Consider the following 26711-nt stretch of genomic DNA (forward strand, 5'->3'; position numbering starts at 1 on the left):
GTTTGGTTTCAGAAAGCTTTGGCAAATAGAGCAAGGTGGAAAGTTGGGGGATAAATCACATAATGACTTTCAGTTGCTACTGAAATGTAAGTTGTTGAAATGTATTAACTTGGTTGAAAAAAAGGTTTGGATTCATAGGGAAGAGGGGAAGATTTGTAGTATGTTTAATGTTTTGATTCTTTTGGATTTGCAGATGAATGCAGTTGGAATAACTGAGAATGTGAAAGGAGATCATAGGAAATTTGAAATCTGGTATAGCGGGCGAGAAGAGGTCTATGTTGTTCAGGTTTGTAGCTAAAAATCTGGATATTTGTACATCCTTGTAACAGTATAACACTGTTGATCTTTATGGGGTTATCAGATGTTTAACTTGCATTTCTTCTGCCTCTTTGCCCGTGTCTTTGTTCACAGAGATGCCCCAGTGACTGGTCCTTGGTGTCCAGTCCAGAGCTGTAGAAGTCATCCTCAAGTGGAGATAGAATTACTCCTTGGAAATAGAACCTTTTATTCCAGATGAAATCTCAAATACACCAGTAGCTGGAAAAAAAAAAGATCTTACTGTGCTTAATAGTTGGTGTGAACTGAGCTGGGAAATGAGCCTCATGCTTTAATGGATAAGGGCCACTTCTCCTCTACAATTAGATGTCAGAACTCCTCCCAGAGCAAAGGTTTAGCCTCCATGGTGCTATTTCCAGTAGTCTTTCAACTCATCTGCAAAACAGTAGCCTGATTGACCTGATTTATTTTTTTTTTGCCTTTAGTAGCATTTTGAATAGAAATGTATGGAGGTGAAATGTTTGCCCAACACGCTGTTCACAGGAAAAGCCGCTGTGAAGAAAATGTTGATTGATTCTTTTTAATTAGTCTTCTGCCCAGCTGTTTTTTTTTTTCTATGTTACAACACAGTAGCCAGCTAAAATTTGTAAAGACAGATTTGGCCCTTTGAGTATTTTGTAAAAGAGATAAAATGTATGTGCACACATGTGCTTTTGCCTGCACTCCTTGCGTTGTAGTGATGGCTCCACAATTTCCACTGTGTTTTGCTTGGGTGTAGTGAGAATCATCCATTTTAAAAGATTAAGAACATTTAAAATTTAGTGGTAGCTTTGGGTAAAAGGAGATTTCAGATAAGTACAGCATAGAAAAGTAAGATTTTATTCATACGTTATAATGGATAATTCTTAATTCAAAATTCATACAGTTTTTTCTTCTTCCAGGCCCAAACAGTAGATCTGAAGATGGCATGGTTGAATGAAATAAGAAAAATTTTGTTCAAACAGCAGGAGCTTATAAAAGGTACATTTGACCGATTTCTCTGTGACATTCACTCTGCAGCAGAATCTTTTCTATTTTCACATTGCTAATCTTAAAATCCAGTAATTCTTACCAGAGAATTGATTTTCAGAAGCCTAGTAGCAAATACTAGAGTGAGGCATTACAGGGAAATAACATAGAGCTGTAAAGGCCAGGTGCTTATGTGAAAATGAATTACAGAAGTACATACTTTTTTTGTCATTACCTTATTTCACATTTGTTGTCATAGGCTTAATTCAACAAGATACATAGCAGATGCCTAGTTTTAAGCATATTAGAGACTTCAGTGTCAAGTTCACTGTTGGATTTGTGCTAAGATACCATCTTAATCATAATGACGTCTGTGCTTTGCAAGCATCCCTAGGTCTGTTTTTCTCTAAACAGAAATCATTAGCATTGTACAAAGGGTTTGGCTTACAAAATAATGCTTCAAGTGTGATGGTTACTAATTAAAAAAAATGGATTTTAAGCTGGTGTTTGACCTCCCCACAGTGGAGAAGCAGCAGCTCAGCTCGTGCACGGACCAGCTCCCGCTCTGCTCCCAGCTGGGTGATGGGTGAGTCCCAGGAGCTGGACTGGGGGGTCCCTCCAGTATCTCCCATTTTTGGGCACCCAGTGTCTCTGGCCGCATTCTGGCTCAGTGCTGTTCCCCCCATCCCATTTCTGTCCTCTGGGTAGGGTTCAGGAGGGATGTGCTAATGTTGGTCCTTTGGTGGCAGTGGCATGGGGACAGGGTCTGTAAGGGGCACCCTTGAGTGTTCTGGCAGCACAGCAGCTCCTCTGCAAATGGAGACAGAGGTTAAAGACGGTGCTCAAATTCAGGGGAAGAGGTACTGTAGCAACTTTATTTCCCCTACCAAAAAATTAAAATCAGGCACTGACATCCTTAATAGAATCATAGAATCATTTCAGTTGGAAGAGACCCTCAGGATCCTTGAGTCCAACTATAACCTAACTCTAGCACTAAACCATGTCCCTAAGAAGCTTGTCTAAATGCCTTTTAAACCCCTCCAGGGATGGTGACTCCACCACTGCACTTGGCAGCCTGTTCAATGCCTGACAATCATTTCCATAAAGCAGTTTTTCCTAAACCTCCCCTGGCACGACTTAAGGCCATTTCCTCTTGTCCTGTCACTTGCTACTTGGGAGAAGAGACCAACACCCTCCATGCTACAACCTCCTTTCAGGCAGCGATAAGGTCTTCCCTCAGCTCCTGTTCTCCAGGCTGAGCAGCCCCAGCTCCCTCAACCAGTATAAAAACTTACATTAAAATGTACCATTATTATTTCTGACCCTGTTTCATAAAACCCTGTGGAGTTTGCATTCATTCATAAAGTAAAACTAGTTCTTTTTTTAATTTCATTTTATTTTTTTTTATTCTAATCATTCAGAAAGCAGCACAGAGCTTCCATAAGCTCAGAAGAGAACGACTCGGAGCGCACCAGCCCAGTGATGCTGGACAGTGGGCTCCTGTCCCCCCAGAACAAGCCTCACAGAAGTATGGACCCTTCCCCTTCCTTTGGGATGTGCTTTGCGGATGCAGGGGTACCCCCAGCCTGAGCTGCGCATTGTCTTGCAGGCTGGCCGGGAATGTCCCAGTCCCTGGAAATCTGCGAGGGGCTAGAGGAGTGGTCGGGTAACCAGTATCTCTCCAACTGCTCAGACACTGAGGAGGAGGATGGGAACCAGCTGGTTAGTACAGAGATGCAGTAGTCCCAAAGCTTGTGGTGCTGTTGTTTTTGGTCATCTTGCTTTGTTTTTCTTCACTGGATAATGGATGTATCTTGTCTGTGTTTCTCAGATTTTCTGTATCTCAATTTTGGGGAGCGAGGAGATGTCTCAGCCACAGTCTTAAAATAATTTTAATTAAGGTAGCTGATAGGGCTCTGTCTTTTCCCTGCAGCAGTGAAATAACAGCAGCTGCATGATATGAAATATAGCTAAATAAGATATTTTTTTCTTATTACCACAGTCTCCAGGAAAATATAAAGCCCTTGCAGACTGCAAGAGGAGAGGATCAGAGGACCTGCTGGTGAAAAATGGAGATGAAATTCAGCTTTTGCATGAAGATGGTGAGGGACAGTGGTAGGTATTTTAAGGATTATGTTGCCTTATCTCTCAGAGCCTGCAAGGGAGTCCTGTGCAACCTTGTTTGCCTGGTGATACACTCATTGCAGCTTCTGGTTAAGTTTTAGACTGCCCCAGAAAGCTGGAGAATTCATTCCCTTGCCAAGATTAGAGGCCATAGGCACTGGCTTGGTCTGGGAAAACATTACCAACATCTTCACAGCCCCTCCTCACACTCTTCCCACTTCAGATGATGCTTCAAGTGTGACCTCTTTGCCCACCTCAGCTCAGCTGCTGGCTCCATTCCTCTAGGCTTATTATAGCAATACTGAGTAATTGTGAGACATTTTCCTCAAACAGCTGTCTGAGTGTTAACTGGTTAATGGCTGCAGACCAGCTTACTGTTGAATTTAAAGCTGTGGCTCACAAGATAACACTTTCCAGCTGGTTCTCTCCTTATGGCTGGGAGCATTGCCTGAGAAATCACCATTCTCCGCCTTCTACCTGTTGAACCATTAGTCTCATCTCAGAGGGCATTGTGCCCTCTTCTGATTTTTGCAGCAATTTGGCCAAAACTTCTGGCTGTCTTTCCAGGCTGATTTCTGACTAGCCAGCGCTGGGTCTCAGTAGTAGAAGGTGTAGCACACTAGTGCTTTGTTCGGGGTATGGGAAGGGTGATATTAGCAGGAACCTGAATTGGATTTGTGCAGGCGCTTACCCCTAATTACACAAGCACAAATACCCCACTGAGGATTTCGGGCCAAGACCTATAGCCCTTGCATTTCAAGGGAAACTTAGTATGTTGTTAACAAAAGCAAGATGTGAAGCATTACCGAATGCTCACAGTCTCTCGCAGTGGTTTCGGCAAGTGCCAGGCAAAGATTTCTCACGCTGAACTTTTTAGTTAGCGTAGATTTCACTGTGTGGAATCATTTTGGTTGTAAGAGACCCTCAAGATCATCAAGTCCAACTGTTAACCCAACACAGGCACTAAACCGTGTCCCTAAGAACCTCATCGGCAGTTGCGTAGAGTGTGTCCGTGTCAAACTGCTGGTGGGTTGGCTGGTTTCTTTTATTAATACTGTTGTCATTCAAAGGTTGGTGAAAAATCTAAACAGAAGAAAAGAAGGCTGGATTCCTGTCCACAGTCTGCAGATAGTAGTTGGTGACTGCAGGTTTCGGAATGCCAAAGTCGCAGGTATCCTATAGTACTCCTAGCAGAAATATCTTGTAACTCCAATCAGGTCTTTTAAGCCATTTGCATTACACTTGATATACTAAGTCTGGCTGCATATGTATCTGCAGGAAAAAAAAAAAAGAAAGCAGCTACTCCAAAAAGCCTGCAAAAGTAGTAGATTAAGCTTTTATTTGTTTGTTAACTCCTTAAGACATTTCTGTGACTTCAGGCGCTAGTAAATTAAAACCAAGCATTTAAAAATGTAGATTTCTTTGCAAGAACACTGGGTAGAAGATGGAGGGAGAAGAGACGGAGTCTGATCAGGGATTCCTGTGACTGTTTTGACTCCTCGCTGCTGTAGCTCAAACCCCCTGTGACCAGGAGGCACGTAGGCAAAGTCTCCTCCTGCTGCAAAAGACGCCATGGCCCCAGCACTCTCAAGGCAATGCTTCATTTCTGCAGCCTCACTCTTGCCCTCCTTGCTGCCTGCTTGTTAATCCATCATTAGAATAAAGTTTATAAACAGGTTACCAGGTTTCAGCAGAAGGCTTTTAGTCTCAAAAATAGTATTTCTCATTTTCTAGCAGTAAATGTACATAGAAATAGATAGGGAAGCATAACAGATGACACAAATGCCTTAAGAGCAGCCTGTTGCCCTTGCCATGTATTCAGCATCATTGCTCCATGTGTTGCCTCATCACCATTATGTCCACTGGAAACGGGAGACCAGGGTTTGTGATGGGAGCACCTCAGGAAACCTACATAGATTTAATCCATTAAAAAAAACCCAAAAAAGAGTAAGCCAGTTATGACCATATGAAACAAATTTTGCTAGTAGAATTCTATTTAAATACTTTGTAGTCGAAATCACATGTTCTGATGAACATGAAGGAAGCCTTCTGAAAGGCTTAAAATTCCAGTCAGCTCTTGATTGTTTTCCAGTATATTTCAGTGAAATCCTTCCTATACAGGAAGGTATTTTTTTATCCCCTTTGTTGCAGGCAGTCATATCTCCCAGGTTGGAGGTTTTCTGACTGTGCATAAGGGGCAACTCGCAGTGGGCAGCAGCGCAGCTGAGAGGTTCCCCTCCCACCCTGGACACAATGCGTTGCCTTCTCAGCAAGTCTGGTTACCACATCCAGCCTGGTCCTGGACTGCAGCATGTGCAGGAGGTTTCTCCAACCATAAACACGTCCTGAAAATAGGAGGCAGGCAAACTTTGAACGCTGTTTTGATTTGCCGGTGGTCATATCCCCCAAAGCCCAGAGACTTACAGCTCCAGGCTGGTGTACAAAGTTACTGAGTACAAACTAAGGAGAATTTTACAAGGTGAAACCACAGAAAGCTCCCCCTGTAAAACTCACACCACTGCCCAGGTGCTTTGCAGTGATGTTGCCAGGGTCTAGTCACAGCACTAAGGCCTTATTTTTCCCTGTTAAGATTAACTCTGTTCTCTCTCTCTGTTGCTGATCATGTGTGCAGTCTCTTGGCACGGTTCTAATTTTACATGTACTCCAGGCAACATTGTAAGAAGATGTAGGATGTTTGCTTACCATTTCCTAGAGCGATTCCTACAGCTTTTCAGTGACATGTCATTATAGCCATAATATACTTGCACTCTGAAAAGTGATTTTCAAAGGCTACCTTTGTATTTAGCAATTCCCTTTCCTCCGTGGAATGGTCGTTTTATACTGCAGGTGGCTTAGCAGCACTGACGGCTCTGACACGGTTTGGATTGGGCTTTTTTCTGCTTCTTCAGGAGATGGAGCTCTTGCTCCAATATAGCAGAGGGAGAATTAGGCAGCCAAACTTGTAGAGTGAAGCAGGGGCAGGAGAGAGCTTCATAACACTCATATTATGAACTGCTCGTGCTGAAATGCTGTTTTGCATGTAAGCAGGGTCAACTTGATTAACGTGCTGTGGGGTCCCCAAGATCTAGAGCATGCTGAAGTCTCTTCAGAGTTGGGGGAGAAGCAGTCCTGGCCCTTTGCGGGGAGTAATATTCTGGCTGCTAACATGCCAAAGATCGTGATTTACAGCCCTGACAGCATCTGTGTCAATGAAGGAAAAGTCATCTCACCACTCAGCTGCGCTGCAGCACCCACTTCATGGCAAACAGAGTGGGGACGGCAGAAATGAGGTCCTTGCCATAAGCCAAAGCAGATGTATTACTTGTTTTCACTTCAGTGACATGTTGGTCATGTCCAGCAGTGCCCCAGCCTCCCCTCCCATCAAGGTTAAGCTCGGTCCCTGCTCCTTTCTTGCAGCAGGGATAAACAAATGTAAGCAAAAAGAACATGGTGTTTGCTCCCAAATTATCATATCAAAGCAAAATAGGGGCAAAGCATTTTCAGCTTTTTTCACCTGACCTTTAACAGCTGGGCCAAGAGAAGGGCAAGTTTCTGATTTCCACTTGCTGTGTGGAGGTTGCGTGAGACTGATTTCTTTTAGAGGGAGCATGAAATAGAGTAACCTGAATAAAAAAGGAATTCAAATGGAAAATGGAAGCAGTCACAAATGCCTTTACTTGTTAGATTATATATAAGGAATATTATTAATACTACACATTTATAGTTATTTTAAACAGCAAAAAAGTTGCACACAGAATTTGACTTGAGCCCCAGGGCCAGGAGCGCTCAGAACAGGCAGGCGAGGGTGCGCTGTGCCAGGGCAGACGTGCACACCCGCTTGGTTTAAGGAGGGTACAGGCTACTGTTCTACATGCCAGACCCTCTCCTGGTTTGTTTTAACACTTCCCTTGCCAAATCATCTCTTCCAAGCCTTAAGGGGATCCCCTGTGTGTGCTCTTCATTTGATAAAGCTGAGCAAAGGTTTCCCCCGCTCGTAGTGCCCGAAGAACTGAGCTTGCATGTCCTCTGTTCCTGCTGGCCATGGCGCTGGGGATCGTCCCCTCCGCTGTGCTGGGCTTGAGGCAACCTTTTACGTGGCTCCCTAGGCCACGTGGCTTGAATTTACCCGATAAAAGTATTGTACGTGACTGAGCTCTTGCAGGCTGGCGTAAGCATGTTAGCTGAAATGTGCAAGTTCTGGCCAAGTTCTGTTTAAGATGCCACTTGTAGCTTTGCAGATGCAGTACAGCTGTTTGCACTATTACTCATGCACTTTAGTGATTGCAGCCACAGGCTTTTGTATTTATGCAGGGTCCATTAAAAGTAATGCTGACTCTTTTTTTTGGCCTTTGAAATGTAAAGCAGGGTCTTCTTGTACAACCCACAATGCCAGCCAGCTTCACAGAACAGCTATTTTATAATGCCAAAAAAAAAAACACCCCCAAAAACCGTTTTGAGTCTGACAAAATATGGAGCCTAGAGAAGGTATCAGCTGGCCATGCTGTGATAATCAAGTGATAGATGATGGAAATGAGTCAAACCCTGTGGTCCTGCCTTAGGTGAGGCTCTCACTGAAGCTGGTGGGAGTACAGCTTTTAGAGAGAACTGCAGGAGCACACTCATTTTTTTTATGTTATACAAATGTTACATGATTACAGGGAACAATATATTTCTTGGAATAAGATGCTTTAATATTAACATCATTCTTCATTACTTTATAGATGCTGCCCTGTGTAACACAAGAAAGTTTAGTTCCCCTTGAATTATGGGTGAACTAGTAGCATCCTATTTTTGATGCTCTTTGGAAGCTTTCAACTAAGTGTTACAGAGAAATAGCACAATAGTTGGAGTTGTCCTGTACTGTTCATCACATTCACAGACCTCCACAGCTTCATCTGCACTGAACGGGACTGGGGTCCTAAGCAGCTTCTCATAGTCATAAAGGAAGCCATCCTCTGCTCTTTCTTTTTTTTCCTCCTATGGAAAGTACAGTATTTTATTATTTTTACCTGCTATTTTTCCATGACATCCATCATGTTTCATCAGAGAAGTACACTACAGTTTCCTGACACTTTGTTTAGATGCTTGAAATTTCCTCTACAGGTTGAAGGCTTTACCTACTTATTAGCTGACAACTGTTGAAGTTGATTGCAAATAAAAGAGTTGAGTTTGGGTAAACCAAAAAAAATCAAACAAAGAAGCTGTATGTCCTGCTTAATTGATTTTATGGATGGATTTTTCTTAAATATCTACTTCAGCTATGTGAATGTAATGTTCTGTAAGAGCATCATCTAGCTGACTCACATGTGAAGATGCAATAACACTAAAGATACTCTTTTTGCACTTAGGGTCTGACTCCAGCTCATTGCAGTCAGTCCCATTGATTTCAGTGAGGTTTGGATCAGGTCAAACTGACAACTCAGGGTTGTCACCAATCACTTAGGGTCCCAAAGTGTCCCAAGGCTGAAACCTGTATTAAGCAAGTGTTGAAGTTTACATTAAATGTATGTACTTTTGGAACACGTGCCATAAATCAAAGTTAAATGTCCATGTTTGCACTAAGGATATTGTTGTGATGAGACTGTACTTTTCAGCATCTTTAACAATAATGTATCTATTCAATTTTTGAGAAAGAGGAAAGAATATTGAGCGCTCATAATTTAATTTTGTGTTTCTTTGTCTAGTTTTGCTTTTGTAGAACGTAGGTACAGGTGGTTTGCCTTTTAAGCACATGTGTGCAAAGAGCACCTACCTGGCTGTGTGGAGAGCAGGGTTAACAGTCTGCATGCGGTAGTGAATTTGCTCTGTCCCATCACATTGAAATGTTTTATACCGTGGACTAAGGGGGACCTTTACGATCTGACTTTGATTTGTGAACCATGGATTCTTAGAGACAGTACTCAGTTGTTAAGTTAAAACATAATGGGGTATTTATTTTTTTTGGTGATCATTTTTGTACAGAGAAATTGTTGAATGACATGATGGCTGTGGTTGCCTGGGGGGTTCCCCACCATGCTGGTGGGCATTTCTCCACTTTGGGTGGCCAGTATTGCAGATAACCCTTGTCCACCCTCAAAAATGTGACCAGCTGAGTCTGAACTGAGCAACACTGCAAGATCTAGAAAGATCCCAGTATTCTTCAGCCACTGGCAATCATAGCAGAGAGGTTTTAAGTCACTGAGGGTTATTTCCAACTACTTTAAAATTGCTCACAATGCACGTGGTAGGTGGAAAAGTAGGAGTCTCTTAAGTTACTGTCAGGGCTGTTTATAGTGGTAACAATTCTTGTGGTAAGAGTACACATTTTGAGGTACAATTGTAAATATTTGTCTCAAACATAGCACACACTGCATATTAAATGGTTTTAATATTTTTTTTTGTCTTCCATAGTTTTAAATCTAAGGTTTTATTAATTTATGAGGTTGATAAGTTCTGCAAATCTGAATGTACAGTCTTGAGATTTTTAACATTTGAAACTTTGCACACGACATGGTATGTTACCTTAAGTATGCTGTTGAACTAGGCTCTTCATGTATATGTTATTATAAATTAAGGTAGAGAATTTTCTCTGACTGCAAGTTTAAATGAACTGTATTGTATATGTACCTGTAAAAATGTGTTAAATCTATATTTAAAGATTAAAAACTTGTTAAATAAATTCATATGAGAATATGCAATTCTGTACAAAGACACCTCTGCTACAATTCTAGACAGAAAAAAATAATAATTCTCACAGTGTCGGTTTTATTTAATTTCTTTGAAACTAATATAACCTTCTTACGTGCATTTTGATTTTAAAATAAGCAGTGGCAGAAGATCCCATTAGCTCCTTGTGGGCTGTAGTGGCAATGAAATTGGGAGAGGCACCTTAGCGCTCATGCTGGCATCTGAAAGAGCAGCTGTGGAAATCCTGCCCTGGCTGGGGGTGTCTCCATCACCAGCCTCCCCTGCATCCCAGCACTGGGCAGCGCTGCCAGGAGAGACCGTGGGGCTGGGGCCGTGCTTGTGGGTGGGTGCACGTGGGTCATATGGGCATCAACAGCCCTGAGCAGAGGTCAACCTCCCTTCCTCTGGGATAATTCCCTTGCCTTAAAGTTGGGAACTGAATTAAGCCCATTTGAATCAGGCTGACAGAGGATGTCTGCCCAGCATAACCTTTCCCTGGGATGTCACCTCCCTTTCCCAGTGCCTTGGTGCCAGCACCCACCCCAGGCATGGGGCAGGCATGTCCCAGTGAGGTGTCACTGGTTCTGACCAGACACTGGGGTGTCCTGTGCCACCTGTGCTCTGTGGACAGCCCACAAGCTTGTTTTGGGGAGTGCAATGTGCCATGTGCATCACCACCAGCAGTGTCCATGGCTGCAGTCTCCAGTTGAACATGATTAGTGAGGAGACAAGGACAGGTAATGAGCATTAAGCAGTTCTCTTTATAATCTAACAAGGCTCTGCAGAAATCATTAGCATAAAGCCTGCCACTACCTTTAGATGAGTTTTATACAGATTTTAGGTCATTTATACAGCCAATTTTTGCCATCCAAAAGCAGAAAGAGCATTTCCTGCTGCTCGTGATTCATCTCAACCCGACTGATGTGAAAACATCTGGCTAAGTGTGCTGGGGGTGAAGTGTTTTGTGTGTTCTCTGCCCTCGTGGGCTCCTGCTACAGGGGTGATGCTGGATGCCAGTGCCGGAGCTGCATCCCCTGGGGAGCACGAGGAGAGCGGTGCCTGCTGGGCTCTCTTGCCCGTGGTGCTGTGCGGCAGCCCCGGGCATACCGGTGGCACAGTGGCCTGTGGCACACGTGAGCTATGCCTGAGCTCATCCAGACCAGCCTCTGCACCGGGGATTTGGGGACTTACCCACTTTCAGCTGTACTGATGCATGCAGGACAGCAGTCATGGGTAATTAAAAAAAGCTTTTAATTTCCTTATTACCACATTTTCACTGTGTTCTCTTAGCTTTTGTCAAAAGCAGAAATTAGTTCATTTAGAAATGTTTATTAAAATGCAACGATTTCTGAAAAACATGTAGATTGCTACGGTCTCTCTTCAATGAACCAGTCCATCCCCCGGCACGGCACAACCTCCTGTGGGTTACGTAAGCCTTGTGGTTTCCTTTATCCACTTCACGTACTTGGAGACCCTGGTGTAGATGCCGTATTTACCTGGCTTGGCACATTCCTCTCCCCAGCTTGTGATCCCTGTGAGAAACCAGGTGCCCTCAATCTCAGTGGTGTAAGGACCTCCACTATCCCCCCCGCAGGTGTCACTGCCCCCGGCCGAGTACCCTGCGCAGAACATGTTCTGCAGGATGGTGGTGGATGTGCTCTTCAGGCAGGTTGGCCGGTCAACGAAGGGCACCTTGAGGACCTGGAGGATGGTGGCGGGCCGGCCACGGAAGAGCGTGCTGCCCCAGCCGCTCACCGTCCCCATCCCGTGCTTTAGCAGGGCATTGGTGAAGTCCCGGCTGCCGAGGCAGATGGGGGTGACGTAGCTGTTGAAGCTGAGCGGCTGGTCCAGCTCCAGGAGGGCGATGTCATTGTGGTGCTTGTTGATTGTGGCGTTGTATGTGGGATGGGGGAGGATTTTCACCACCTTACGCCACTGCTCCGTCTTGTCATCCTCATTGGTGTTGTATTCACCTGCAGAAACAAGCGGGACTTGGATTGGACCTCTCCATAGCCAAACCAGCGACCATGCCCTGATGATGCCACCCCGATGCTATACCAGCCCAGCTGGGTGGTTGCAAAGGGATGAGTGCTGCATGTCTCTACCCCAAACATGGTGCCAGCAAACTCTTGCTTCTTGTCAACAGGCATTGGAAGTTCCCCGCAGGAGCACCTCCTCAGTCCCTGCAGCCAGCAGGACCTGAGCCCCCAGATGTGACACTGGGCACACACTGGCCAATCAAGTGCCAAAATCCCAGATATTTTTGCCAAGGTTAGTAGCAACGTGGCTGTTCTCAGGATTTAGCACCCTCAGAGAGATGTAGGAGGATGTTGCCCTTGCATTAAAGGGGGAAAGCCTCTAGAATTAAAAAAAAAAAAAAAATTGTTTAAAACATATAATTTATTAGTGAAAAGAAACGTGACCTTCCTTTTTCCAAAACCACACAGCCCCGGGACATAATGGGGCACAGGAGGCTACAAAATGCCACCCCCCTGATGTTCACAGGTGGCCACAGTCCCTGCTGGGGACCAGACTCAGCTGCCTGTGATCTCAGGCTGATGCTGGCAGCTTCAGGCTCCTGTGATCGAGGTGCTGGCAGCCTGTTACCTCCCCTCCTGGATTGTGTAACAGGTAGAGGGAAGGGAAAATGTTCTGTGGTCTCTGACAGGAAAACGGGCAGCATCTGGGTCTGCCTGTAGCTGAATCCCCTCTCCTGCCTGTGCACTGGCTGTGCTGAAGGCTGGAGAGCAGGATGACTTTTCCTGCTCACTTTCTCTCAGCCCAAGAGGCTCAGGGTGCGTTTAACCCCTGCTGCGGTGTTTCTACGTGCTTTGCTGTCACCTCCAGAATATACAGTCTCCCCTAAACAATATCTGCAGTGCTCCTGGCCCTGGCTGTGTCCTGTGTCTGCTGCGTCTGCCTGCGAGGAGCGGCACGGAGCCCGGCAAGAGAGGTGAGGCAGCTTTTCTGTGTTCACGCTAATGCTGGCGCCTGACAAAGGCGGGTTTGGTGGCTGGTGCTGCTGATGTGCTCTCTGAGGTGGTTTTTTGTTTGCAGCAGAGTGTGAGTGTCAGCTTCTTTGCAGGCTGTTTTTCTACAGTGTAAACACAAGACAGATGTGGGGGCAGACTTTCAGAAGGTTTTTCTTATGCTACAGCTGCTTCCTATTGCTGGGGTCCTGAAAATATTTGATAAAATCAGAGATGAAAGTGGAGAGGCAAAGAAGGACAGGGGAGGGGAATGCTTCTTCCACCCCTTGCTATTGATTTTTGGGCCTCCTAGGAAGCTATATTCAAAGGGGAACATGTAGTATAGATGGATGTGAAGGACTCAGATGTTGCCTGTGCAGTGTACATGGTGTAGGCACAAATCAAATAGTCTCTGAAGCCCTAAAAATATATGTTTTGATTTCTTGACTTGCTACCTGTCCTGGAAACCTGGTGGTGCTGCAGAGAGGTGTGAAGGTAACAGGAGGGGACTTGGCCTATAACGTATCCTAAATGGAAGGGATGTGTGACAGGCAGGAGAGAACAGGAAAGGAGAAGCAGTTTGTATGCAGATGCAGCAAATGCAAAACCTCTGTCCAGCCGGAAATGTGCTTTTCTGAGGGGAGACTGCTTTTGCACTGGATATTTAGTACTTTCTCTTGTTAGCAGGTGAAAGGCTGGGGTTTGTGCTGGGCTCTCAAGCAAAACTGCCTGAAAGTAGATAGCAAAAAAATGCTGTGTGCAAGCTGTGAGCCTCAACCTGTTTAAACAGAAAGCATGAATCTTCCATGCATCCTCTCAGTGCTGCTTGTAGTGATCACTAAGCATACCTCATCCTGTACCTATCAGTGTAACTCTCCTAGATATTGATACAGGGGGAAACAAATAATTTGTGGAAGCTGATTCTGCCACAGCTGTGAAATGTGGCACCATGATGCTTGTCAAGGCCCTGTGCTGAGTTATCAGCAGGCTGCCTAGAAGGTGGTCTGTAGCAGCTGGGTACCAAGAGTCAGGGGGAAACACTGTTTTTCAAGCAGAGATCCATTTGTTTTGTAAAGTAGCAGCATCACTTGCTGTGCAGTCTGGCCACACCGCCCCTGCCTAACTGCCCAGAGACCCTACTATAAAATCACACTTTCCTACATACCAGACCAGTTTCTCTACTTCAATCCATAAATTCTATTTGCTTCTAAAGAAGTTAGGAGCTAAAGTAATCATCTTCTCCTTGCAAGGAGTCAGTCAGGTTGCTGGTTCCCCTCTTGCATCATCCACACAAATCCATTCTCTGAGAGCTGTGTGAAAACTTAGTGTGACACCCAAGAAGAGCAGAAATATCTAGTGAGGTCCTATGTGAGGTCCCAGCAGAGAGAAAAATCCATCACACCAGCTCACAAAGCAGCATCTTAACTGAAGCCCACCATGTTTTTAAGCAGTCTGGGGTTCCCTTTGGCTGAGGTGAGATGGTTGTCTGCGGTTGGCTTGAGCTGTGTTTGCAACGTGGTCCAGCAGCAACACAGCTTTGAGAGCAAGGCCAGACCCTGCTCACTGCTCCCACCAGTGGTGGTGGTACCTACGTGGACCAGGCTGCTGAGATGCTGCAACCTGCAGAATGCAGCTGGGGTCTCGGTGCCACAAAGCAACTTGTGCTGTGTTGCTGTCTGTCGTGGTGGTGCAGGTTTGGTGTGATGTTTTGTGCCTGGCCAGTGCAAGCTCTGTCCCATGTCTCTCACCTGTGCTGGCCCAATGCTGCCCAAGGTGCTCACCTGCCACGGCCATGATTTCACCTGGCTTCAGGCAGTGTGCTGCCGTCACCACCCATTTCTCGTTGATGATGGATGCACCACAGAAGCCAACACCATGACTGTTCACCAGATGAACCTGTGGGAGCAGAGGGAAATCACAGTTATGGGTTTATGTAAATTGGTGGGGAAGAAGAGTGGGATGTGGGGGTTCTGTTTGATTATAGGTCAGGTAAAATTCATGGTAAATTCATGGACTGCTGGGGAATCTGTTGTTATAGCTCAGAATTGGATCCTTTGTGCCCTGCCAGATGAAGCTGTAATGACTGTGATGTCTAGCTTTTTTTGCCAAGGTAGACCCCCACCTAAGAAAGTTTTGTTGCTGTGGCAGAAAACTGCCTACAGAAAGAAGCCATGTTCCTGCTAGACTTGAGATCTATTGTTAAACTAGCCCCAGAGATTGGCTTTGGGTATGTAGAAGTAAGATGATACTGCATGCAGAAGGAAATGGATAGACAGAGCAATTGCTGAGGTTACAGGAGAGCTGCAGAACCAGCCTGTACCTGCCAAGGCACCTCGCCTCTCATGCTGTCCGATCCCCCAACAACCCGGGTGCCCGTCTTAATTATTGGTGTGATTTTCGTGGTGGCGGCAGTGCTGGTTTCTGTGATGTTGTCCAGCACCTCATCATGAGTATCGTCATGGTCATCTGTGGTGATGTTCCAGTGCTCAAAGGTGTTTATGGCTCGGGTGAGCTTGCTCTTCGCTTCAGGAGCCGTGATCCTCCCGCAGGGATATGGCACTGGGAGAGAAACAGTCACAGTTACGACTGGCTGTGTGTCATGCTGAGAGTTACAGCGATCAGAGGAGCAGGTGAGGAGGGAAATGCTGCCTGGTCTCAGCATCCAGTTCTGGGACTGGCATGGGAGATGTAGGGCTGTGGGCCAACTTGTGCATTCTCTGTGCAAACAAGTGTTTGTGCCTTTGAGCAGCCAGGCAGGTAATAATATGTAAGAGAAGCAAAAGCATACATTTTTTCTGGGCTCTAGAAGTGAATTCTGAACAGCTTTCAGAAAGAAGAAAGCTTGTGAGACACAGCACACATCTGCTGGGATGGTGTGGCTGTGCCTTTATTTCTCAGGGTGCTGAGGTGCATGCCTGGGAGGCTGGCTGCGGTACCAGCCGGCACTTGGCTGACATTTCTACAGCAAGTAACACCAGTACAATAAAAGTCCAGCTGGGAGAGGGCAGGAAATAGTATCTGCCAATTGTACAGATAATCCTGCTTGGCATCAAGGTGAGGAAAACATTAATAAACTCTTTCTAGCGTTGTAGATTTTCTCTGTTAATGAAGATCTCATCTGTAGGCTCATTTCAGACAAGCTCTTCCCATTTCTCTCCTACACAGTGTGTGTCGAATTCCTGCTGATAGCGCCAGTCAAAATAGTAAATAGCGTCAGGCATTGTCTTTCATCTGAAAAGCTTTTGACAGTACTGTGCAAACAAACATTAGTGTAAAATCAGATGTAAGTGTGGCCTACTGAGATTACACTTTTTTTAAACAGTCTGCTTTAGGAGTAGGGCTTAAATAAGTGCTGTGTGATGGCAAGTGCTACCCAAGAGGTTAGCCTAGGAAATGAAGGTTTCAGAGCCAACAAAAGCTAAGCTTTTGCAGGAAGGGCAATTACCCAACCTGAAAGATGATCTTATTGCTAACAGTAAAACTTTCTGGTCCAGTGACAGTGATACAGCACATTGGGCAACACAGGCCTGAGCTCTTAATGGTCTCCATTAACAGAAGGACTCCCAGCCGAAGATACTTCCTACACTGATTGTTGAAAGTCAGCGCTTTCAGGAGCCTGAAGTGTTCCTGGCTGTAGCTATCAAACCTTCAGAAACTAACTTTCCTGTGCAGGTGCCTGCATGCTCTCATGTGTTATAAATACTGTGACAAATGTTAATTTGACCTTAGATACCAAAATGTTTCTCAGTCTCTTTTTCCCTTGGCCAGATGTGCTTCTGAGATGTACATGCTCAATTAACTTGCTGTGTTGTGGTGGGCCGCAATTGCATGTGACAGTGTAGTTAGAGCTATTATAACAGCCTAGGAGTGGGGAAAAGTTGGGGAATATAATAAGAACCAGCTATTCTTTAGCCCTTTATGAAGTTGCAACCTAAGCAATGCATTTCCACTCCACTCAATACCACAGCTAAACCACTGAGTCTAGTTCTTTTTAAGGGTCTTTGTGTGTAGATACCCACTGTTGGGAGGACAGCACCATCACAAAGCTTTGTTTGTTTCCACCCATCTCAGATGATGATAAGACACTGTGTGATGACCAACCATGAAATGGACCATCTGTAGGATTCACAGTAAGAGAGATTGTCTTTTGTTCTGAAAAAGCCCCGAGTATCCTTGATATAGGATCAGTAACTAAATAGTAGCTCCTACTGGAAGAACATGGGAGTGAGCTCTGTCTGGATGGACACCAGTGTGCATGTCAGTGCAGCTGAACATCACATTTCTGCCTCCAGAAATTTAGTTATCCATATCTAGAAATATAAGATGGCTGCAAGTGGGAGAGTCCCCTGTGCGAGCAGCCATCTGAAGTAAACATCTGCCTTGTGAACCAATTCACGGACAACAACCCTCCTCCACTGACCTAGGCTAAAAAAGGGTGTTTAAATTGCATCCTTCAAGCCTGACCTCACATCTGCCACTGTGAAAGTGCAGGCTTAGGCTCTTTACATTTACTAAGCAGGAAAGCAAGACTGGATAGTATATTTCTATGAGATTCATGTATCTAAATCCAGCACAAGACCTTGGAAACTTTCACCTTAATCTCTTAAAAACACTTTAAAAGCTAACCTGTAGGCTCACAGGACTTTCCATCTTCATGAAGTCTATAGCCAGCAGCACAGGAACACACAACTTTCTGCGGTGGGTCATGCCTGCAAAAGTGCTTGCAGCCTCCATTTTTAATAGCACAAGTGAAGTCTGAAAGAAATCAAAATGAAACTATGAAAGCTCTTTTGAAATACAACTAGTCAGACATTTGTTGGGACTTGGACCTTTGGACTTAGCCTATAACGCACTCTGGTTGTTCCAAACTATGGAAAAGGGATGCTTGTTGGCAAGGGGAGTTTCTTCCTTCCATGTCATATCCCTGCTTGAAATGAAGGAGCATTGGGTACCTCTTTGAGAAGGCAGGTTCAGGAATGGCCCTAGGAGATGTCCCGCTCGTCCCTGGCACGGCCTCCTGCCTTCAACAACTACGTGTTGTCTGCAATTTGGCAGCCTGACCATAAAGGACTCCTGCAAATATTTGGTTACGAGCCATGTGATTTCCCCACCATCGTGCTGCTCTCCTCCCCCCATGCTTACGGCAATCCTGGGGAGGATGCCAGTAGAGAATGCTGAGTGTCAAATGGGAGCAAACCCTGAACCCGGGAAGGGTTTTGTCCTGGGATTATCTCTGGGCTCCAAATTTAAAACCTCAATCAAAGCTGTATATTCTTCCTGACATACCAATAAACCATCGCAGCCTGACATGGAAGAACCATTTCAGCAGGACTGAGGCATGGTGAGGTTCCCACGACTTGCATGTCTTCTCCCACCGCAGCTCGTACTCCTCTGTGGTGGGAACTCCATCTCTTGGAGGTGGGAAACCACTAATCCACAGACGCCCTTTTAATTCTCAGTGAGTTTTCAAATAACTTCACAGCAGATTAACTCCACTCCTGCTTCCTCAAGGACACCTCCCTTCCTGTAGCCATTTTAATGCCATCATTTACTATTTTTATAGAGCTCCTTTTCACGCTTCACATCTAGTGCTATTTTTGTTCCTGTCTCATTTCCACGAGAAATCTGCAATGAGACTATTTAAATTTGATGCAGCTTTGAAATGCTCTTTTTAACATACACTCCTCTCTTGCCAGAGCAGAAGCACAACTAGAAAGAGAATCTTTTATTAGTGCAGTGAGTCTAGCACATTATGCGAGTCGCACAGCCCCTGATTATATTATAAATAAAAGAGCTGAATATCCCTCTTGCTTAAATTATCAGCTGTTTGGTTTTCACAAGCTCCTCAACCCACCAGGAAAATATTTGCCTTTTGTTTGCCTTCAGAATCAAGGTTGCTAGTGATAATTATGAATTTAACAGAGTGCCATCAAGAGGAGATTGCAATAATCCTGCCCTGCTCAGCACCTGCTGCCCAGCTTTGCTGGTGTGGTGTGAGAAATGGAGAGGTGGGGTGAGAGCATGGGGGCCTCATCGGGGTTGGTGGAAAACTGTTGCTTTCAGCAGGTCAGCATGTCATCGCTGATTGATGAGCAGCCCCGGAAAGGCTTGTGTTGGGGAGATAAAGGAAGGTCTCTGTGTCAACATTTGTGGTGGCAGCTGCAGCGTGCCGAACAAAAGACCTTGAGCCTGAGACTCTGTTGAACCCTGCGTAAGAACAGGCATCTCTGTGTTCAGCAGAGGTGGAGCTGGGTCTCCATCAAGGACAGGAGAGGACAGAGACATCCGCTCCTATATCCCCAAGCATGTACTCCTGTAATCCCGTTGTTGACTGGCTGAATTTGCATGTTCATACAGTGCCTTACAGCAAGGTAAAGTGTATCAGGAACAGGCTGTGAGTAGGACGAAACTCTACAGCCACTTTGATCTGATGGGATATCAGGTAGGACAGAACAACCGCAAGCTGAGCCCCTAGTACGTACCTATCTCACAGTTTCTGCCTTCGTACCCAGCTGGGCACCAGCACACATAGGAACTTACTGCATCCTTGCAAACAGCTCCGTTTTTGCATGGATTTGGGTCACACTGGTCTCCATCTTGGAGAGAAGACAGGAGAATTAACAAACATGAGCATCCACCGTGGCTGGTGACAACCAAGTGCCAGAGCCTTGCTCTGTGCAAGCCTCCCATTAATGATAATCAGGAGACTTCACACCTTCCTTCTTTGTAATGGAAAATACATCAGATCCTGACACCAAAGTGCACAACAGACAACATCAGCACTGGGGTAACATCATCAGCAGTGCTTTCTTCAGACTCCTAATTATGTCCCATGTGGGTTAATTCTGCTTGTTTCAGCAGAACTCTTCTTCAGTCTCCCTCATGCAACATCTCAACAGGACCTCATGTCTTGGCTAAGTTAGACAGACAAAGTTGGAAGGTTTGCCTCCTCAAGAGTGGTTAAGATTTCCTAATCTGAATTATTTTAACACTACTGTCTCTGTTCTCTGAAGGTTTGGGCCTGCCCACTCGGGTTGAGACCTCTTTAGGACTGAGAGCCTTGGTCATTGCTCTTTCTTTCTAAGTCTTATACTACTACTAACTGGTCTAGATTTTTCTTTACCTGTCAGGGCTTTTATTTTCGCAATTGTCTACAGCTCAGAAACTGAGGTTTTAATAAAAAATAGCCAGTATTGCAGAATTAGTGATCTAACACTTTGGAACAGTAAGTCCATGATGTTAAATTATGGGGAAGTTTTCTTTGAAATGGTAATGCAAAGGCCAGGAGGAAAGCAAATGTCTTGATGTATGTGTCTTGCCATTAAACAAGGCTGTTAATGGTGCTTTGAGGAACAGGTCGGGATGCAGGAGGCAGCTTGTAAACATGGACAAAATGGTTTTGTCTAGTCCAAGGCATGGTGTCAGGGTCTGCCTGTAAGGTACAGGTCATGGTTGCTGTTGCTACCTGGTGAGGACAATCAGAGCTTGGTACCACTTGGTGCTGGGCAAGAGGTGAGGTCCTGGGGGCTGCACATGTTGGGAATAGCAGCGTTTAAGCTGTAAACCAAGCACTTTGGATGATAGAGCAATATATGGCATTCATTATTTTTGGAGAGCAAATTTGTCACAGTGGGAGGGAAGCAAATGCAGTGTTGAGTTTCATGAGCTGGCTTTTCAGAGGACAGTCCGACAATGCAGATGTAACTTTTTTATTTTATAGTCTGGACCGACAAATCTGAATTATTTAAGATTTTTTAGTGAGATGTTCTGGGCGTTTTGCCCATCTACAAAGCAGTTCATTTATTGAAATGTCCTTAAAATTCATTTCAGGTGTTTTAGTTGATATTGAAATAATTTGGGTAAGGGACTGAGAAGCTGTTGGGGATGGATGCTGAAAAGAAATTTATGGTAGAAACAAACTGGTGGAAAAGCAAGGATTTGGGACCACTGGTGCAAATTGCAAACAGCTGTTTGCTAGTATCATGTTGAGGCTCCACTTTAATAAGGCATTTCCAGGGATTCATGTTATACTTGCATGAGGCTGTGCATTATCAGGAGATCTCTGTTTGAGAACAGAGCAGGTGTTCTGTTGGACAGGTGTTTTTATTGCTGTCATGTTTTATTTTACTGAAACTAAAAGCCCAAGGTGTGACCTGGGCTCAACAGATCCAGTGGTCTGTGTGGACTGGTTTTGTTCTGTGAGGTTTTTGAAGTTTGTTTACAAAAAAAACCTTCTTTAACAAAGAAAATGTTAAGTTCAGGGTTTTGGGTTGGTTTAGTTTGTTTGGTGTTTCCTTTTGTTTTGGTGTTTTTTTTTGGTGTTTTGTGGGTTTTTTTTGTCTGTTTGTTTGTTTGTGTTTCGTTGGTTGTTTTTTTAGCTTGCAATTTGTATACTAATGGGACAGGCCCAGGATGGTGTGCTGCAGAATTTAGGGTGTGTGACTGACTATCTCTGTCATAACACAGTTTCTGAATGCTGAAATACCTTTGTTTCAGCAAACACCTGCTACTTATGCATGGAGAGATGAATATTATACATTTGAACATGAAGAAAGCAGCTCTTACCAATGTATGTTTTCCAGAACTCCATCTGCAAATCAAAAAAACAAAGAAGTTTTCTTTAATTTCTAATTTCTGGGCACTGTGTAACTAAAGCAGTAAAAGGATAACTCCAAAGCTAAAGCAAAAGACTTGCAGGAAAACAACCACCTCCATAATCCCAATGGTGACCAACAAACCTCTAGAGCAGTTCTCAAGCCCAACTGATGGATTGCAAATGAGAATAAAACACAATAGATGCTGCATTTGGTCCCTGCAGGTTTTCCCCTTGCTGTTCCCTCCTCCTTCCCCCTCCATGCCTCAGCTGAAAAGCTCACAGAGGTGCAGGATGGGAGAACTAGGTGTTGCCATTTGGTGGTGGTGATACTCACTGTTTTCTCTGTGTTTTCAAACACTTCTCGGGCTTCTTCAAAGCTGCATTTTTCTTCTATGCATTCTCTCTCGAGGTTCCCAGGAATAACCTCTTCCAGTCTGTTTGAATTGGCTCGCTTTTGCCTGTGCAGAATCGAGTTTGCTTCTTTGTTCTCGATGAAAACTGCAATTTGAAAAGAGAGAGGGACTAGAGAGGAGCTCACACTGAGTGTGATGCAGCTGGGCTGAGCTGTCAGGGCTCTGTTCTCCCAGAGGGCAAACCCTGTTCATGCATCCACCTCCCCATTGCCCCATGGCCAGGGATGTTTCGGGAGTGTTATCATCTACTTGAGGTTTCTTTGGTGTCTAACTTAAGTGTAATCTGGAGAACCTACAGCCAAAGTAGACAAAAATGACTGATTGAGAGAGGGTGATTAGGTGTGCTGAAGTTTGATGCTTGAAATACCCTAAAGCAGATGGTGTGTGTACCTCTTATCATAGATGCACAGACCAGAATAAGCTATTTGAAAGGAGGAAATAACAGGCTTTTTTATGCTGCTGCTTGGTGAAGTCTTGTTTGAATAAAGAAATTGTCCTGCTTTAACTGTCTCTGTTTATTTTGTTTGTGAAAGGCCACTTGCCTCTGCAAGCAGCTGTGCTCCTTGGAAGCCACGGGCTGTTTGCTTCTCTCCCTGCTCCTCACCGTTGCCCATGCTCCTAGGTACCTCTATTCCTGTGGCCATGCAGGCAGGAGGGGCGACATGAGCCCTCATCAACCCCTTGGCCAGGGTCATGTCAACAAGGTCATGTGCATCCACCTTCAACTTGCTGGCCAAGCTCCTGGGCAGAAACCCCCAGTAGGGGTGCTGCAGGGACCCTCAGTCTAGGTGGGATGTTCATGGTGGCCACCAGCCTTTCCATGTTGGCTGCCTGGTAAAGGGCACAAGGACACACAGTCCTGTTATGGTGCTACCATGAATGCTTTCCCAGCAGGGCCACGTGTCCCATCGGCAGGGTCAGCCACAACAGCCTTCCCGCAGCAGCCGCCCAAGAGGGTTTGCTTCTGACCCACCTCTCAGAGACTTCCACCTCAGCTGAGCACTTTTCCCCCATGCCACCACTCTAAAAAAGACAGTATTTACTCAGAGGAGCTTCCTGCCTTGTCTCCCCAGCCTCTCCTTTCTCTTCACGCTTCCTTAGCACTTGCAGCCATATCCGTTTTTGTCACCAGATGGCACAATAGAGCAGCTCTTCTTGGAATTGCTGTTGGCCACCCAGGACATGCATCCTTACGTGGGCCACCTGCACTGGAAGGGGTTTAGTCATGTGGGTCTGGCCCCTCCAGGGGTTAAGGAGAACACGAGCTCAGTGGAGCAGGCAGAGGGAAGAGTGAGAGGCAAGTACCAACATCTTGTTACTTCTGGCTGACTTCTGCTATTGATTTAGAGCAGATCCCAGCTTTTCCAAAGCTGCAGAGGATTGGTTTTGTTGAACTCTCATGAGCACAAGCAAATTTGCTCTGATTTACACCATGCCACTGGCAGTGTACCCAGCCCATTCACCTGGAGATCTCTCTGCAAGAGTCTGAACTAATTCTTTTTGCAATGTTTTTAATCATTGTACAAGTTTACACCTCTGTCTTTCTCATGCTGGTGCATTTTCAGTTAAAAATGAAAGGGAGCACATTAAAATCCTGACCCTAATTTAGTGGTTTGGCAGCAGATACAGATGGATAAGGCACTGACCTCTGAGGATGCCCAGCTTGTTTCAAACACTGCAGCCCCATGAGGTGGCCAGTTCCCTCCCAACTGCAGGGTTATGCTTATGTTTGTGACATGAACATACACCCCCAAGCAAGCCCCCACAGCAGAGCAGGGGGCTGAGAGCACAGAGGCACCAGGGTGGACGTGACCTTGGCTGGAGAAGATCTGCCCCGTTCCCCCTGCGGCATGGGCTGCAGCCTCCAGCTTGTCCCTGAGCTGGGCAGAAGAGGCTCAGGTGAGAAGGATGGAGCAGCCATCCTTGGCCTGTGACCTTGCTGGGTTCTCCATGTGCTCAGTACCCAGGGACCTCAGTGTAGGTACAGCTACACATCACCCCATGTGAAGTGAGGCAGCTGCATTGGACCTGCTCCTTCTTCTCTTCCCAGTGGGATGTGTCAGGCACCTGCCATAACAAACCCATTTAATAGAGATAACTCATTTTCATGAACGCAGCTTTGCCTCCATCAGATCTCTTTAGGCTTTCTCAGTTGCTTACTGGTCCCACATGCTGCTCTACAAGCAAAACGTGATTTGAGCTGAAGGTTGAAGGCCCCATGGAGTCATGGACATGGTACTCGCCCTGGCTGGAAACCATCCTCACACCAAGAATATACTCACACATGAGTTATCAGTGTTTGAGAGAGTGACATGGGCCTCTGGGCCAAGGGGCTGTGAGGGGAGACCTGTCCTGCCAGGTGAGTACAGCATTTTCTAGGAGGCACATCTGGGTGAATGGTGGTACCAATATGCTTTTCATCGCAAAGCAAACATTTGGGAAAGAGGCCTTTTTTTGTTTTTTCAAACCTGTTACTTGCAATGTATTAATGAAAGAAGAAAGGCCAGCCTTGCACCAAACAAGTATTCACACTGGATGTCAACCAGCCTCTGCTGGAAGTGTTGTTGCCACAGATAAATCAAGCAACAGCCTGCATTACCATCTGTGATTGCCCACATCCATCAACTACTCTGTCTTGTCTACAATATTGGCTGTATCTTACAGTCTTTGTTAAATTCATGCTGGGTTTGGCTTTAAGCAATGCTTGCAGTGGCAAATCCAACGGCTGTTTTATGGATGTGAGCACTTGTTTGTACTCCAGGACAAAGCAGCAGCACACGCAGAGGTGTGGATGTTACTCCACCAGTAATGCTCTCCCCTTTTTTTCCTTCTGTGTGTAGGTGTGTGCATTCTAAAATGGCTGAATCAAGCTCTGAAAGCTTAAAAGCTGCAAAAATTTAAGAAAAATCCCATTCTTAAAATTAATCCCTGTGACATTCTGCTTAGAATCAGCATAACAGCTATTATCCCATCCCCAAGAAAAGAACCAGAGCTTTAAAGAGAGTAGCTATGAAACAGCAATCCCTCTGTACTCTTGTCTCTTATGAGACTGCGCCAGCTGCCCCACCATCAAGTGAGAAATGGTCCCGTCGTCTGTGCTATAACCCCCACCCCCAAAAGTAAGGACTTGCTAGGTTTTAAATGAACCCACCTGTACTTGTGGCACCAAGACAAGCTCCCAGGAGACAAATGGAGAATACAAGGGGGATATTTGCCATCTTCTTCCCACTGCCCAAACCTCTCGTTAACAAATTGTTCAGGTTGTGGAGCTCAGTCAATAGTTCCAAAGTGCAAGTGCTTGTTTATTTACCCTGGGTAACCCTTTAATTTAAGGTCCCCAGATGTGCCATTGCTGAAGCTTGAAACGGCAGCATAGGTGTTATTGGAGGGGACATGTTCATGTACAAGTAAACCTGCTTGGTAATTGCAGTCCTTGGACTCATCTGCCCTGAAGGAGATTACTGCCATGTTTGGGGGCTGAACATGGCACAAGAATAAAGCAATTCAGCTTCAGTGAGTCTCTTTAAAGCACAGCACTTCTTACTCCTATCCAGGTGATGATGTTGGCCATATAAAAAAACACAGTAGTATATACAAAGGCTTCAGCATGGTCCACTCTTTGTCCAGAAGAGCTGGCACAATTCCCTTGAAGACGACCCTACAGATGATGTTTCCTCTTGGGGACCCGGTGCCCTTTGGAGCAGAACTGTGTCAGGCAGTACAGTCTCATAGGGGTTATCTAATTGAAAGCCAGGATGAAGTGAAGTGCGTCTGTTGGTCCATTATCCAGATCTGCTGGAACAAACCCTGGACACACCATGGACTTTCCGAGATCCTGTATATGAGGCCACAGGAAGGAACCTGCTACTTCATGGCTTGGACAGTGGGATAGGGAAGGGCTGTGCTGATAAATTGCTGGCTTTGGAGCAGGGAAGGTGTGCAGGCTCGTGCCTGCAGGGCAGCCTCTGCCCAGGGCAGGTTCAGTTCACAGGCTGCCCCACTGGCCAAAGGGAGGGAAGATGGGGGAAATGAAATAGGAAAAAAGCAAGTTTTCATGCAGAAAAAAGCAGGCTTTCATATGAAGCCATTAATATTTAATGGTGGGTTACTTACAACTTTCAAAACCCATTTCTCCCCTCCTGCTGACTTTCCCTTAATATGAAGGGCTATTTCAAGATGAATAATTGCTTTTGGGAAAATACTGAATATTGTGAAAAAAAAATAAATGAAATATTCACTTCTGGAAAGGTCAAGAAACTCCCCCCCGCCCACCTCGCCCCTCATTCCTTGAGGAGTTGTAGGGAAAGTAGGCCAAAATCATTCATCCCACTCTGGGGAGATCTTGCGGGCTTTCTGTCAATGACCTATTCCTCAAAACCTGCTTTCCAGTTTCTGCCTCTCCCCCAACTTCCCTGTGCACAGGGTAGAACCGAAATCCATCATTGCACCTGTGCACATCTGGGGCTTGCAGTGCTCTGCCCAGCTACAAAAAGATCCCAGAGAGGGGCATTTTAGAGCAAGACTCCATTTCTGAGTGTGGTGTTAGTGCTATTGCCTTTTGGTATTGACTTAGCTCTAATACTATGGTTCAGAGAAGAGCAGTGAGAGGCAAGCAGGCTCTGATAGCTTGTTAAAGTGGGAGAACTAGAAGAGAAGAGC

General features: G+C 45.3%; 3 protein-coding genes across 6 annotated transcripts in view; 2 read left to right on the plus strand and 1 right to left on the minus strand.

The window, feature by feature from the left end:
- MCF2 (MCF.2 cell line derived transforming sequence) overlaps positions 1-12306 on the plus strand; it is a 60175-nt gene extending 47869 nt beyond the window's left edge. For 3 of the 4 annotated variants that reach the window (XM_065077505.1, XM_065077509.1, XM_065077507.1), the window contains 8 exons: positions 194-286; positions 1218-1296; positions 1807-1870; positions 2706-2812; positions 2894-3006; positions 3287-3399; positions 4479-4579; positions 12221-12306. In XM_065077505.1, coding sequence (XP_064933577.1) covers positions 194-286; positions 1218-1296; positions 1807-1870; positions 2706-2812; positions 2894-3006; positions 3287-3399; positions 4479-4579; positions 12221-12291 — 741 coding nt within the window. In that variant the 3' untranslated portion in view covers positions 12292-12306. Of the gene's footprint in view, positions 1-193; positions 287-1217; positions 1297-1806; positions 1871-2705; positions 2813-2893; positions 3007-3286; positions 3400-4478; positions 4580-8129; positions 10067-12220 lie in introns of those variants that run through there. The other variant, XM_065077506.1, reaches the window with a different exon arrangement.
- On the minus strand, positions 11388-25326 carry F9 (coagulation factor IX). Its single transcript, XM_005500523.4, has 8 exons — positions 25204-25326; positions 21974-22137; positions 21609-21633; positions 19526-19639; positions 17670-17798; positions 15364-15602; positions 14825-14939; positions 11388-12047 (listed from the first exon to the last, which is right to left on the minus strand). Exons 1-8 carry the CDS (start codon positions 25268-25270, stop codon positions 11500-11502), a joined length of 1401 nt encoding a protein of 466 aa, XP_005500580.2. The 5' UTR covers positions 25271-25326; the 3' UTR covers positions 11388-11499.
- FGF13 (fibroblast growth factor 13) overlaps positions 12750-26711 on the plus strand; it is a 308880-nt gene continuing 294918 nt past the window's right edge. The window contains exon 1 of the mRNA XM_065077513.1: positions 12750-13027. The gene's annotated coding sequence lies outside the window, so the exon portion shown is untranslated. The remainder of the gene's footprint in view (positions 13028-26711) is intronic.

This window comes from Columba livia, chromosome 12, assembly GCF_036013475.1.
Source record: "Columba livia isolate bColLiv1 breed racing homer chromosome 12, bColLiv1.pat.W.v2, whole genome shotgun sequence".
Lineage (NCBI taxonomy): Eukaryota > Metazoa > Chordata > Aves > Columbiformes > Columbidae > Columba > Columba livia.